Genomic DNA, 15,740 nt, shown 5'->3' with positions numbered 1-15,740 from the left:
CTCGCAGGCCTCCTCCCCCACGCTCCCGCCATCCCCGTCTTGGCCCTCCATGGTCGTCCGCCGGGCGGAACGCTTCGTGCCACGAGGACGTGGCGTGATTTTCACGGGGGGGGTATGTGGTGCCCCGAGGGCTGCGACACCACTCGTGTCATCATCATCTTCACCGGCAATATTTTCCGATGACAACAGCGGTATCGACCGCTAAAACACAACACGGACTCCAAGACATGATTGTCCCCACACGCACTGTTCATTTACCAACCTATACACATTTGCAATTGCCCATTAACGCACCCGCTTATCTCTCTAGGCCAAAACACAATCAACCGCGGCCAAAACACGATCAACCGCGGAACAAAATGTTATGAAAACAAAGCTGCGTCACCGCGTGACAGCTACACTAGGATTAAAATCGACCTTATTACACATGTCGGTTAGGTAGATTATTGTATGACCTCGGTGTGAGTTTGATGTATGACTCACACGCCTGACGTATTACCCTCGCGATGTCTGTATGTATGTCTGCCTATATAAGAAGCATTTATTCAGGCTTGACCTCAGATCAACCAGCACTCTGTTCGTTGCTGGACACTCAGTTGTCCTTCCCTAGACAACATGGGTAGAACATTCATCGTTGCTACTGTGAGTATGGAGTAATGTGGTACCATAGAGGAAAGCGTATCTAACATATCTATTGTGTTCTATTATCTTAGTTTTACTTAGGATTATATTTCTATGATACTTTATTGTGTGAGTTTTTACTCAATATTATACCATTGCTAACGTCAGTAACCAATAGTGAAAGAAAACCTGAAGACTCATTGAGTCTCGTAAGCCAGTCGCTGGTTTAAACAATATTTTTACCCTTTGTAATATTAAGTAGTATTAAGGTAGAATAAAATACATATAAGAAAGGCGACACCGTTTCATCACCCCATTTACGAACTCCTTTAAATACTCCTAAAGTACCAGAATTTTAAGTCAAGTGTCACTAGTACAAACAGTGTGTCGTCTCCCCTGTGTGACCCGGATTACGGGTTACAACACGCGCATCTCCACACGTTCGTCGTGAAGTAATCCTACACGTAACAGTAATGGTCGCCATTTTGTACAAACCATTTGGCATTCGTATCTAGAACATTTTCCTTACTTCACATTGGCACAGGAGTAATTCAGGAGGCAGCTAATGAGCAAAACAAATTAATAAGTGAACACAACTGCTGCTCCTATGGACATAATAGCTACATGTCAAAAGAATGATCAGTTTCAGTTTGAGAAGCCTTAATTGATATTCCTCTCTTGAAAGTTTAATTTATAAGGAGGATAAATAGACATCCTGAACTCTGGCCTCTGGTTACAGCACTCAGCCCACACTCACGCGTCTGCCCTCTATAGGAGGCGTACAAGGGGGTGCACCAGGCCGGCATCCGGGGTGGCATCTATGGGCGGGCTGAGAGCATCCTGTGTGCAGTTTGTGTGGCCACCGGCTGGGTGCTGCTGTCGTTACTCGGGATGCCGTTGATATTTTCCTCCACACACAGTTTGGGGCCCTAAAACAGTACACACATATTATAACTTGTTCAAGCTTATAATTTCAGAGCCTCCCAGAAGTTTTAGTATATAGAACCCAAACTATAAAGGCCCTTGAAAGTTATTCAACCGTTTCCAATATTCTTATGTACTCTAATTTTGTTAATCATCCCATCTTCCTGTTTATACATACATGCAATGCAGCTGTTCCTGGAGAACAAACCATTACGCAGTGAACACCACATGAGGGGCCAAAGGCAGCACCTTGAAATTAAGTGAAAATGCTCATGACTTCAGGAAAGCACCGGGAAACAGTTTTCTTTTAATCATCACTGTGTTCCTCTTGCCTTTGACCAACAGGATTGATACTGATGGCGAGCAGCAACTTCTCTTCCTTGCATAGTAAGGAAAAAGGGAACAAAGCCTCAACACACACCAGCCAAACACTGTGTGGTATAATCTGTTATGAGGAACACATGCACCAAAGACAACCAAGGCCAGTGTCACACATTCACGATCTTGACTCCCGACGCCTCCCGACGTCAGGCCACACACCGACAGTTTTGGATATTTCAAAACACTCGGCGCCCTCCCCGACATCTGTCACCCGTCGGCACTAAACTACGACCGTCGGATGTCCATCTCAGCAACGCCTCAACAACATCCTTCCCATCGTTGTTCCCTTCCTCTTATTTTCTTGATCCATTTTTCCCTTCACTCCTTCACCGTATCTTTCCTTAAAGTTGCGTGAATATTTTTTATTTGCCTCGCTTCAGTGTTCGTCACCACTCTTCCTTTTCTTCTTGGCACGTTCCCTCTCTCTCGTACTCTTCCGCTTTCTTTCCTTCCCCTTGAGCGATATTAAAGGAGGAATAGAAGGAGGAGGAGGAGGAGGAGGAGGAGGGGAGAGAGAGAGAGAGAGAGAGAGAGAGAGAGAGAGAGAGAGAGAGAGAGAGAGAGAGAGAGAGAGAGAGAGAGAGAGAGAGAGAGAGAGAGAGAGAGAGAGAGAGAGAGAGAGAGAGAGAGAGAGAGAGAGAGAGAGAGAGAGAGAGAGAAACAATCTCATCTATTTTTTTTTCTCAGTCGTCTGTGTTTTGCAATTCCAGTTTTTCATCATTTGGCAATATTCATTCTTTTATCGACGGGTTTAGGTTTAGGTTTTATCGCATTTTCGTAGTTTCGCGTGATTGCGTTTTGTTCTTTTTTTTTTAGTGATACGAATCAGATTACCACCCAAAATTATGTGCCCGCCGTAATGAGAATGTTTGTGTGTTTGTATAATTGTTGTATGTGTGTATGTTTGTTTATGTATTTGTGTGTATGAATGAACGGGATATGTTTGTTTGTATAATTGTATGTATGTGTGTATATTACTGTATTTGTATGTGTTTGTGTGTATGAATGTAAATGTGTATGTACATATGCCTGTGTTTTGCATGTATGTATGTGTATATGTTTGAATGTTTATTAATATGAATGATTAATAATTCTGTAGTATGTTTATGTTATCATGCTTTGGAGTTTTTCTGTGGATCATTATTTGTACAAGGAAAGACAGAACCCAAACTCAATAATAAAAAGTCAGGCGGGAGGCGGTGGCCGGGTGGTCAGCAGGCGGGCGTGGTGAGCCCGTGGACCTGGGTTCGAGTCCCACCGTAACACGCTGATATTTCAAACCATCGCCGAGTGGCGGAAGACTACCCACATGCTGGCCAGATCTTCAATCAACCATAACTTCAGCGACATCTTTCAAGTGGAGCACCGGGGGGCAGCATGGGCCACGCAAGAGTCATATACCACGGCAGCCACTATAGATAAAATTCGCCTGCGCCACTAACGGGCTGGGTCGTCCAAGAGGCCCCTCAAGGCAGCCTACCGGCGTAAAGGCAGCACGTAAAAAAGAAGGCAAATTTTGTAGACTTACTAATTGACCAATCATTATAATGGCTGAGGATGAGAATTATGATAATAAGTAATAAATTATAAACCTGTGTCTGGGAGTTTAAATGTATGTTGGTGGAGTGCGTCTATGTAGGTGAATGTACGTATACATGTGTGGACGTAACAGTGAGAGTAAATTATGCACCTGCTTATCCTCCCCTTCTCACCTGCTGACATCACCTGACTCTCCTCCAGTCCAATTAACACTAATCCACTTAACCCTCTCCTCCTCCTCCTCCTCCTCCTCCTCCTCCTCCTCCTCCTCCTCCTCCTCCTTTTCAAAAAGGGGGACAAGTCTCATCCAGGAAACTATCGTCCAATTAGCCTGACATCGATTGTTTGTAAGTTAATGGAGACTATCATTCGCGACAATATGGTGAAATTCTTCGAAGAAAATAATATAATAAATAATTCCCAACATGGCTTCCGTAGTTAACGTTCGTGTTTAACTAACTTACTTGATTTTTTTTCCTTATGTTTTTGAGGTTTTCGATGAAAGCAGATCAGTAGATAGCATATATCTGGACTAAACGAAACTTTCCAACTTTTCCAATGTCGAATGACTCGGTCATAAAAGAAACTCCTGCCAATGGCTGTATTACATCGCCTCGCTTGAATAGGTACAACTTTGTTTCTAGTCTTCAAGTTAGTTTGTTGCTCGAAAAACTTGGAGTAGTGGATGTTACTGAACTCTTTCAGGTACTTGACCTCTTGTATCATACCTCCTCGTAAGCGTCCGTTTTCCAGCGTAGAGAGATTGAGCCGCTTGAGTCGTTCCTCACACGGCTATGTCCTTAATGGTGGAATTATTTTCGGAGCACGTCGGTGAACTAACCCTTGCGGTACTCCACTAGTGACTGGAAGCCACTCAGAAGCCTGCCCGTTGACCAACACTCGTTGTTTTCTACTGGTGAGCCAATCTTATCCACGCAGTGAGGTTGCTTCCTATACCCGCTGGCTGTAGTTTCCCTAGGAGTCGCTCATGTGGTACCTTGTCAAAGGCTTTTGGAAGTTCAGATATATGACATCGCTTGGGATGTGATACTCTCAGTTTTATTATATACCTTGGAAGAAGTGCAGTAGATTCGGTAGGCAGGAACGCTTATTCCTGAAACCGTGCTGGGTATCCGGTATCATATTACTGTCCTCTAGAAAACTGACAAGTTTGTCTCTAACGATCTTTTCGAGGATTTTGTTGCTTACGATAGAGGCGGAGGAGGAGGAGGAGGCGGGGAGATAAAGAGGAAAGATGCATATTTTAAAACGATGTTCTGTGTATGTGTATTCAGGTTACGAGAGAGAGAGAGAGAGAGAGAGAGAGAGAGAGAGAGAGAGAGAGAGAGAGAGAGAGAGAGAGAGAGAGAGAGAGAGAGAGAGAGAGAGAGAGAGAGAGAGAGAGAGAGAGAGAGAGAGAGAGAATATCAAACTTTCAGAAATTTTATAGTATCTCATTTTCTCTTACTTTTTACCTTCCACAGAAATCACTTAATTGATAAAAAGTGAATTGCCAACAGTAGCTCGTTCATTTGCTAATTTGCTTTTGTTATTTCCTCATCGTTCTCGTGTCTCTTTAATGGATTACAGCGTCGAAGTTTAATTTACAAAGCATTTAATTAATCTTCTTTCTCTTATTTTATTTGTTTCATTGATAACACTAATTCCAAGCGTAATCGAGAGCAAGGGATTTAACAATCTTCTTGAACTAATAATTTTGCTTTGTCTGAACTTTTATCTTTTCCTTTTTTTCTTCTTATCGTTTATCGTTGTTATCTTACCGTTTTTATTTCTTTTTAGTTTCCCATTTCCACGAACCAGAGGGTGAGTCACTGATCGTCATATTAGTTTAATTCCATATTTTTTTATCTTTCTTTTCCGCGAGTGTCAGTCCTCCTTTACTCATTTCTTTTATTTATCTTTTTGTATTTCTCTCATTCTTGAGCTAACAATTACATCCTTTTTTTCTCATCTCTATTTCATCCGCACCAGCCAGAGAAAGAGTCATTGATCGTCTTCACAGTTTAATTTCATATCTGTTATTTTCCTGCGTGAGTTTCAGTCCTTCTTTTTCATCTCTCACATTTCCACGGAGCCGAAAAACTTGTATCATATTAAGTCTAATTCAATAACTCCACATCCTTCCTCGAGAATTTTGTTTTCTTCTCTTAACGTTTTTGTTAAGTCCCTCCTGATATTCTTTTGCTCTTTCTTTTTTACTTGTTTCAGTCTTTTCTATTACAAGTTTTTATCTACAGAATTTTCAGAATTTGAAAATAAGGCAGTACATTACTCACCTCTTTACCTATTTCTTTTTTTCATTGCTTCAAATTTTTTATTAAATTATTGAGATCTGTTTCACTTCCACTAAGGTAAGACCCATTGGTTACAGTAACAGATAAATTTTAAAGTCCTTTTGTCCCCTGAAATTTCTCCATTATTTGCTCATATAATTTGTTCACGTTCGTTGGGTAGTTATATTTTACATCTTCCTTTTCATGAGTCTAAGTCTTTTACAGTTTCGATCTTTTCCAATCTTTCACGAGTTTCAACATCAATAATTTCTTCCTTTTTTTTTCTCACTGGCGGTTTACGGGGTCCTCATCTATAGATATATATATATTTCTATTTATATATATATATATATATATATATATATATATATATATATATATATATATATATATATTTTTTTTATCTTCTTTTCATGAGTTCCACCATGCCCTTCCACTGTTTGCATCCTTATCCTATTTCCACAAAACCAAAAATAATTGATCAGATTTGCACTTTAATTTCATACCTGCACATTTCTCCCCTGTTGAGTGTCTCTCCCTTTGTTTTCTACTTTTTTTTTTTTTTTTTGTATTCTAATTTAGATTTGCGTAATTTCCGTTTCCTTTCCAGTTTTCATCTGCAGTTGTTCACCTTATTCTTTCTTCGCTTGTCCTCCTTTTGCATCATCTAACTATTTTTTATATTAATATTTTCTATCTCAATTTCTTTCTTCCATCTAATTTTTTATCATCAACCTGTATTATTAATCACTTATTTTTATTTTATTCTTTATTTTGTATATTCTATCTTCCACACTTTGGGTTTGTTTTCCCTGATGCACTTTTTCAATCTTTCATCTGTTTTGATTTCTTTTCTCTCTAACTTTTTATGTCAATCACCTTTTCTTCCTCGTTCTCACTTTTTTTTCCTCGTTGTCATCTTACACTCTTCCATTTTTTATCATTAACGTTTCTTGACATTCAGTTTTATCATTTGTATTTAAAATCTCTTGTTTACTTTCATTTTTTCCACACCTTTAGAGCGGCAAGTGAAAAAAACACATGTGGTCTAAGTCTCATTATAAAGTAGTTGTTTACGTAAAGAAAAAAAAAATGCAGAGCCAGTTGGCGTGATTTTGCATTATCTCTCTCCCTCTCTATTTCACTCTGCCTGGCGAGTGAATTTACGTATGATTGTATGTATGTATGAATGTATGTATGTATGTATGTATGACTGTATGAGCGTTTATGCATGACCGTTTATGTATTCCCTGACTGGATGATGGAGTGGAAAGGTACACACTGATGCGTAAACTGTACACACGACCTTATAATTATATGTACATTGTTTGTGTATGGTGTGTGTGTGTGCGTGTGTGTGTGTGTGTGTGTGTGTGTGGCGTGATCCAGAGAGCAGGAAAGAGCAACACATTTTCACACATGCATGAGGGAGGAGGGACAACACACACCTTCACGCCCCGCAACACACCCGGACCAACACACCACCGCAGACAACCAACACAAAAAGACACTCCCGCGACGCTGCGTCCTCCGCGCCTCGCTTCCCACACGCCCCGCCGTGGACCAGAGCTGTGGTTGGAAGACGTGGGCGGGGGAAGTGCAGGAGGCGTGGGTGAGGGAAGGGCAGGAGGAGGAGGAGGAGGAGGATAGATCAAAGCACGTGGACGTCGGAACACTGAGTGGGCAATGGTGGCGCCTTCGGGAGGAGGAATAGGAGGAGGAGGAGGAGGTGGTGTAGGATTCCAACGATAAACAGGAAAAGGATGGGGTATAGGAGACGAAGCAGGAAGAGGATAAGGAAGTGAAGGATTCAAAGGAAGAGGAGGGCGTATAGGACCCAAAGGGTATTCTCAAACCACCTTTCAACTCCTGTTTTCTTAAGAGCGTGACATCAGGGACTCTATTTTCATCCCTCGCGGCGACTTTCAACAATGCCTCGGCTTCTTTACTAGTCTGAGAGGCGTCCTGAAGGCCACTCGTCCCCCTGCTGGCGTTGGGGAGCACTAGACACGCCGCCAGAAGTACCCAGAGGCACCAGGTTCTTGCCCCCTCACGTCTCAGCAGACGGTGAAGCCCCAGCAGGAGCAGCGGGAGGCCTGGCGTTCCTTGGGTGGACGTCTGGGCCCGGCTCGGCTGGTGGTCGTTTTGGAGCTCTGCTGGAGCCTCTTCTGGGGGAAAGGAACGGAGATCAAGGGCACGCAGCGCTGGGAAAAGGAAGGATTAATGTTATAGAGACGATCAAAATGGAAAAAGCTTGAAGATAATTGATAAGGCAATACGGTTGATCTTAGATACAAACAAAGAATGATCAAGAGGATGTAACATTTATGGAGGATCGATTTTATGATATTCTATTTTCATGCGAAGATCTTAGGCTGGGCTCACACATTGCTGATTTAGCGTCCCGCTGGGTCCCAACCTAGAAAATTTTAAGAACGGGGTCAGTCTTGATCGACAACATCCCGTCTCATACCAACATGTCCCCACGGCGACAGACCCCCGACTCCCCACAAAAAAAAGTCGGAGTCAGGCGTGGGTCTGCCTGCATCAGGCAGGGGTCAGCCGCCGGCGGTATTGCACGAGAAGTCCCGCTTGACAGGGCCAAACAGGAGCTAGGAGGAACCCCGTCTGACGGGGACTGTTGATGATCCGACGTTGCCACGTGGCGCACAATTTCTACGGTTATTTCATGCCATTTTCATCCCGCCTGACGCCGCCAGATGGAGGCTCACCCCGCTTGGTGGTGTCTGACCCCGCCTGCCGCCGCTAGGTGGGGATCCCACGCCCCAGCCATTTTTTACTGCCGACCATGGCCACGATGCCACACGTTTTGTGCCGTTTTCACTGATCGGGACCGAACGGGACGTTAAATCGGCTGTGTGAGCCCAGCTTTATACAACTTTCCTCTCACAAAAGGAACAGAAAAAAAAAACTGACAACAGTAGAAATAGGTCACACGGAGAACAAAAGAAGGCAAGGGTTAAAAATAAGAAACCGGAAAGGCACGCAAAGGAAACAAAAGTAAAAACTGTAAAATGAAGGAAAGTAAACAAAGAAAGGATAAGGAGCTCAGAACAAGAGAAGAAAGAAAAGTAAGACAAGTAGCACACTCAAAGACAAGAACTCGAAGAAAGACAATAGACAGAGCGCTAATGGCAGAGAAAGGGAATATAATTTTGTAACGTAAAAGAAAGTTAAGAAAAAAGAACATTTCATATTAAAAGCAAAAGTTGAACAGGAGATTCAGAACAAGAGAAGGAAGAGCAGAGGCAGCAAACACAAAGATGATAACGTGATGGAAGACGAGAGAGATAAGGCTCAGGCCAGAGAACAAAAAAGGATCAGGAGGGGTGGAAGGCGCGGAAGTCAAGTCAAATAAAGAGGATCAGAGGAACGAGGCGCCGAAGAGGAATAACCTAAAACGGATTTGGGAATGAGCCGTCTAAGAAGAATTCAATAAAAGGCGATTGAGGATACAACACGACCAAATAGGATGGGATAAAAGGGATTAGAGGAATGGGATGACGAGGAGGAGGAGGAGGGGGTGGAGGAGGAGGAGTACAGTCAAGGGAATTAGGGAAAGAAGCAAGAGAGGAGAAGGACAAAAGGGAAGGAAAATAATGAGGAAGAAAAGAGCCATAGGGAATAAAGAGAGAGAATCATAAGAATATAATCAAGAGGAAGATTTCCTTTGCAAGAGAAAAGAAAGAACAAGATTTGAATTTTCGTAGGAAGGTAAAAAAAGAAAATAGGATTGAATATAAAAAGAAAACCGAGAGGACTATAAGTAAAATGAAAGAAAGCAGAACGACGGAGAGGGGATCAGAACTAATATGGTAAGGCGAGGAAGAGAGAGAGAGAGAGAGAGAGAGAGAGAGAGAGAGAGAGAGAGAGAGAGAGAGAGAGAGAGAGAGAGAGAGAGAGAGAGAGAGAGAGAGAGATAGAGAGAGAGAGAGAGAGAGAGAGAGAGAGAGAGAGAGAGAGAGAGAGAGAGAGAGAGAGAGAGAGAGAGAGAGAGAGAGAGAGAGAGAGAGAGAGAGAGAGAGAGAGAGAGAAATTTATTAAAACGATTACGAAGAAAGAAAAAGTATACAAACAAAAATACGAGATGAATAAAACACGAAAAAAAAAGAATGAGAACAAAAGTAGAAAACGAAAGAAAAAGAATTGTTAAAGGAAAGCATAACCAAACGAAGACAAATTGAAAGAACTGCCAGAAAAAAGATAAAACAAGACATCAAAACAAAACATTACAACTAAGACGATAACCTCTTTTACTACTAAAAAACACACACACACACACACACACACACACACACACACACACACACACACACACCGGCCCGGTAGCTTACACCGGCCCGATAACTCAGTGGATAGAGCGTCTGCCTCACAAACAGGAGGACCGGGGTTCGATTCCCCGGCCGGGTGAAAATAAGTTGGGTTTATCTTCTTTCACGTGTAGCCCCTGTTCACCTAGCAGTGAGTAGGTACGCGACGTAAGGCAAGGAGTTGTGACCTCGTTGTCGCGGTGTGCTGTGTGTGAGTGGTCTCAGTCCTACCCAAGATCGGTACTACGAGCTCTGTGCTCTTCCGGAGGGGAACGGCTGGCTGTCTCGAGAGAGACCCGCAGCAGACCAAGAGGTGAATTACACACACACACACACACACACACACACACACACACACACACACACGCACACACACTTCCTCCTGACTCTCTTATCGCGACGTTCGAAGACGATTAATGTTCATTGAGAGAGAGAGAGAGAGAGAGAGAGAGAGAGAGAGAGAGAGAGAGAGAGAGAGAGAGAGAGTACTCTACTCCATTTTACTTCATGTCACTCCTGCAAAGTCCTTCTCATTACTCTACTTTTTTCCTTTTCCCACTCTTTTTTTTCCTTACTCTCTCTCTCTCTCTCTCTCTCTCTCTCTCTCTCATCTCTCTCTCTCTCTCTCTCTCTCTCTCTCTCTCTCTCTCTCTCTCTCTCTCTCTCTCCAAGCATCGTGACAGTCACTGAGCGTCGTTTTTCGACTTAGAAACAGCTTTTCGTCGTGTGGTGTAATTAAGGCGAGGTTATTAATGTTGTAATTATTATTATTATTATTATTATTATTATTATTATTATTATTATTATTATTATTATTATTATTATTATTATTATTATTATTATTATTATTATTATTATTATTATTATTATTATTATTATTATTATTATTATTATTATTATTATTATTATTATTATTATTATTATTATTATTATTATTATTATTGTTATTATTATTAATGTTGCTTCGTTTATTTAGATCGTTAGTTAGTTCATTATTTATTAGTTGGTGATTAAGTGGTTCAGATATTGGTGATTTTTTTGTCAAATTCTTTTTTTTTTTTTATGGTATGTTCCATCATTTCATTATTATTATTACTTTCGTCACTCCGTTCATTGTTACACTGGATGGATAATTTAGTTTAGTTTTAGATATTTGATCTGAAGTGTAAACATGGCGAAGACACTGACGGAGGAACACTTGATTCCTCCTTCCTCGAACGTTACTTGTCAGGCAGTATAGAATGGTACTAGGATCATTGGGTCGTTAGTTAGTTAATAACGAGTTCACGGTAATTCTGGTGAAGTTATCGTTAGCGAACAGCCGCGCCGAGGAACAGGACCCGTAACAATTGTCTCATGTGGCTGTGTTTTTCAAGCCTTACATTTCCCGGAGATTAGACACAAAGGAACATTAAGCCGCCCGCCGATGCAAAATGCTGCGGAATAAGGCGATCCGTTTCCTCAAGTTGGGAGGCAACTCGGCCCTTCTTTCGTGCTCGAGTACTGGAGTCTCGCCGGGAACGACTCATTGATAATAATACAGCGAATTTAACGGCAGCAGCAGGAGAAGCCACAGAATTACACAGGAAATACCGAATAAAGAACCTTATCTCTTCACACTATTCCATCAAGAGTGGCTAAAAGAAACTCGCAAGAACGAATTTAACAAAAAAAGAACTATAGAGAATTTGATGGCAGCAGCAGCACAAGAGGCCGGAGAATCACACAGGAACCTTACCTTATCACAGGCATAGCGAAAAGGATAAATAATTAAAAAAAACTCACAAAGTACTATAGCGAGTTTAAAGGCAAAAGAATCTTAAAAAGTCACGCAGAAACTAATGAATATCGAGCCTCATCCACTCACACAACCCCAACGGAAGGAGCAACAAATTACTCGTCAGGACCAACAACACTAAACGTACCATTGCGACTTTGATGGCAGTCGCAAGGAGATCCCAGAGCCCACAGGTAATGCCGAGTACAGAATCTCCTACATTCACGCGAACCCCTCGAAAAGGTCCCCACCAAAAAAATAATTACAAGGACCCGCTGAAAGTCAATACAACTACCCAACAAAAGCCACGCGGATAACCCTTTCAAAATCCCAAACACCTCACGGAGTCACTCAGACCCGTAAGCTCAGACGCTTTCGGCTCTTACAACAACAAAAAAATCAAAGGTCACAAAGGAGGTGAATCGGGTTCTCATGAATGTTTATCAAGTTCATGGTGCAGAGGCCTTGTCAAACTCTCACCAGGCTCACACAACTTGAGTGTGTAAGCCCCGAAATGTTTGAGAATATGGGCCGCAAACTCTCCTCCACGCCTCATCTTCCGTCTGTCACTCATCCGCGTCCTCTGTGGCAAGGTAAATATAGTCTACCGACAGGTAAAATCGTCCCCCCCAAACGCTGGCTCTAAATTTGCACTTCTGAGTGCGGGTGTGTGTGACGTCAGAGCGTGGGTAGGAGGAGAGGTTGCAGAGCTAACAGCGGCTCAGTCTCTGACTTGACCCCGTGACGTGCAGTGACTTGCAGGACATGCATGGGGAACTTCTCTACACACATACAGCACATACAGCATGTGACAAGAGGCAAAAAAAAAAACTATATACCAATTCTATTGACAATGAAAAGAATAAATAACCTGCTCGACAAATGGGAGCTCCGTTGAATGAAGAGGCTCACCCACGTCCAAGACCCAGACCTATACCACTCTGACGTCACGGGAAATGGGCGGAGTTTACCTATACCACTCTTTGACGTCACGGGTATGGGCGGAGTTTGGTACCTTGCCCGTGCGAGGGAGGGGGGATGATTTTACCTGTCGGTAGACTATATTTACCTTGCTCTGTGACCTGGAGGCTGAGGCGTGGCAGGAGGACTCGCCTGTCACCTTTATGTTATAACGCTGAGGAAAATGTCCCATGAAACCAATAATAAATGTTGCAGAAGAATAGCCTTACGAAACAATAAATATTTTGCCGGAAACACAGCTTTACAAACCTATTAATAATGTCCTTTATTCGTTGTTGCTAAAAAAAAAAAACCAGTTATTAAAGTAGAAAAAAATGGCCAATTCAAGTTGAAATCTAGATCTGCCTTGATTCTCGTTTCCTAAGTTTGTTAAAAGTCATTGGCAGGTTTTCATGAACAACACGACGTCTTCCTCATCACCACCATCAGCATCTTCAAACCTCCCTCTTCAAAGCCCTCACATCATGCCATCATCACATCATCTTTGAGTTTAGCAGTACAGCCGAGCTCCTTCACACGTCAGCAGTACAACAAAACAGACAGCCGCGTCGTAACCCAAGACACAACAATTCTAAAATGGTCCTCCACTTCGTACACTAGCTACGTTATCCCGAGTTTTTGGTTACTCTCTAACACCATCCTTCTTAGCCCGTATTCTTAAACACTTTCGGCTCTCACAAGAAATATTTCCAAAGAGGATTAGCCGGGGTTCCATGCGTGTTTCTTACTTTCGCGGCACAGAAGCCTTGTCAAACTATCACAATACAATACTTAGCGGTAACCTTGGCCCAGGGTTCGACTCACGCCTAGGGTTAGATAATCCCCCCCCTCCCCCGCATACACGCGAGGAGTGGGCCCCAGGGGAAATCTTGCGAAGGTAACAAGTGCAGCGCCGCGTGTTGCTGCCGACCCTGTGTGTAATTCACCACCACGGCCTGATCACGTGTTGAACTCGTAATCGCTAGGAGGTACCCTCCCGACATGAGCAAGTGCTCTTTATCGTCGATTTCTGGGTACTGCCAGGACCTCACACACCACACACCCCACACCCCTTGCTCAAGGGGGGACAGTAACTACTACTAGTCAACGGAAAGAATCCGGCCTGTGTGGGCTCGAACCACCGCCCTGTCAGATCGTGAAGTCTGACAGCGCAGCGCTCTAACCAGCTGCGCCACGGAGTGTGTGTGTGTGTGTGTGTGTGTGTGTGTGTGTGTGTGTGTGTGTGTGTCGGGTTTTGATGTTCGTCCCTCTAGGCTAGAAATAATAATAATGTCTGATAATCTCTCTCTCTCTCTCTCTCTCTCTCTCTCTCTCTCTCTCTCTCTCTCTCTCTCTCTCTCTCTCTCTCTCTCTCTCTCACTCTCTCTCTCTCTCTCTCTCTCTCTCTCTCTCTCTCTCTCTCTCTCTCTCTCTCTCTCACACACACACACACACACACACACACACACACACACACACACACACACACACACACACACACCTTTTCCCCCTCCTCCCTCCCTCCCTTCCCCCTTCCCCACCCTGCTCCCTCCTCCCTCCCCACACCCACCGTCGAGTACGTGGACGGACCCCGAGGCGGGCGTGGCGTGCACGGGCGCGCACGTGTAGTTCCCGGCGTCCCTCCAGGTGGCGTGGGTGACCAGGAGCCAGCTGGTGCCCGAGTTCTTGTCCGTCACCAGCTGCACGCCGCCCCGACCCCCGGCGTTGATCTCCACCAGCTCCTCCTTGGCTGCGGGGAGGAGAGTGGAGATGGAGGTGACGGTGGCTGTTTGTAGAGGAGAAACAAAGAAGAGAAATTGACAGTGGTTTGTACGTAGAGGAGAAATGAGAAGTTGTAAATGAGAGGAGGAGAGAAGAGTTGCAAATGATGGTGATTTGTCTGTAGGGAAGAAAATAGGATCTGTAATTGACTGTGATTTGTCTGTAGGGAAGAAAATAGGATCAGTATTTGATGATGATTTGTCTGTAGGGAAGAAAATAAGATCAGTATTTGATGGTGATTTGTCTGTAGGGAAGAAAATAGGATATGTAATTGATGGTGATTTGTCTGTAGGGAAGAAAATAGGATCAGTAATTGATGGTGATTTGTCTGTAGAGGAGAAAATAGGATCTGTAATTGATGGTGATTTGGCTGTAGGGAAGAAAATAGGATCTGTAATTGATGGTGATTTGGCTGTAGGGAAGAAATTAGGATCTGTAATTGATGGTGATTTGTCTGTAGGGAAGAAAATAGGATCAGTAATTGATGGTGATTTGTCTGTAGGGAAGAAAATAGGATCTGTAATTGATGGTGATTTGGCTGTAGGGAAGAAAATAGGATCAGTAATTGATGGTGATTTGTCTGTAGGGAAGAAAATAGGATCTGTAATTGATGGTGATTTGTCTGCAGGGAAGAAAATAGGATCTGTAATTGATGGTGATTTGGCTGTAGGGAAGAAAATAGGATCTGTAATTGATGGTGATTTGGCTGTAGGGAAGAAAATAGGATCTGTAATTGATGGTGATTTGTCTGTAGGGAAGAAAATAGGATCTGTAATTGATGGTGATTTGGCTGTAGGGAAGAAAATAGGATCAGTAATTGATGGTGATTTGGCTGTAGGGAAGAAAATAGGATATGTAATTGATGGTGATTTGGCTGTAGGGAAGAAAATAGGATATGTAATTGATGGTGATTTGGCTGTAGAGGAGAAAATAGGATCAGTAATTGATGGTGATTTGGCTGTAGGGAAGAAAATAGGATCAGTAATTGATGGTGATTTGGCTGTAGAGGAGAAAATATGAGTTGTAATTGATAGTGCTTTTACTCTATCGCTGAACAAAGGAAGAATAAAAGGAACAAATTGTGAATAATCTCCACTGTCTTTTTGTTTGTGCGACCCCGATTCGCTGAGG

At 43.0% G+C, this 15,740-nt stretch overlaps 1 protein-coding gene across 1 annotated transcript in view; it reads right to left on the bottom strand.

Annotated features, from left to right (window-relative positions):
* Positions 1-1,439: 1,439 nt before the first annotated feature.
* Positions 1,440-15,740, bottom strand: part of LOC126984144 (kin of IRRE-like protein 1) — a 28,564-nt gene continuing 14,263 nt past the window's right edge. Inside the window, exons 4-7 of the mRNA XM_050837930.1 lie at positions 14,398-14,577; positions 7,814-7,963; positions 7,228-7,328; positions 1,440-1,550 (exon numbers count right to left, since the gene is read on the bottom strand). Coding sequence (XP_050693887.1) covers positions 1,440-1,550; positions 7,228-7,328; positions 7,814-7,963; positions 14,398-14,577 — 542 coding nt within the window. The remainder of the gene's footprint in view (positions 1,551-7,227; positions 7,329-7,813; positions 7,964-14,397; positions 14,578-15,740) is intronic.

This window comes from Eriocheir sinensis, chromosome 1, assembly GCF_024679095.1.
Source record: "Eriocheir sinensis breed Jianghai 21 chromosome 1, ASM2467909v1, whole genome shotgun sequence".
Classification (NCBI taxonomy): Eukaryota; Metazoa; Arthropoda; class Malacostraca; order Decapoda; family Varunidae; genus Eriocheir; species Eriocheir sinensis.
The sequence above is the reverse complement of the archived record's forward strand: the minus strand, read 5'-3'. Positions and strand labels throughout refer to the sequence as shown.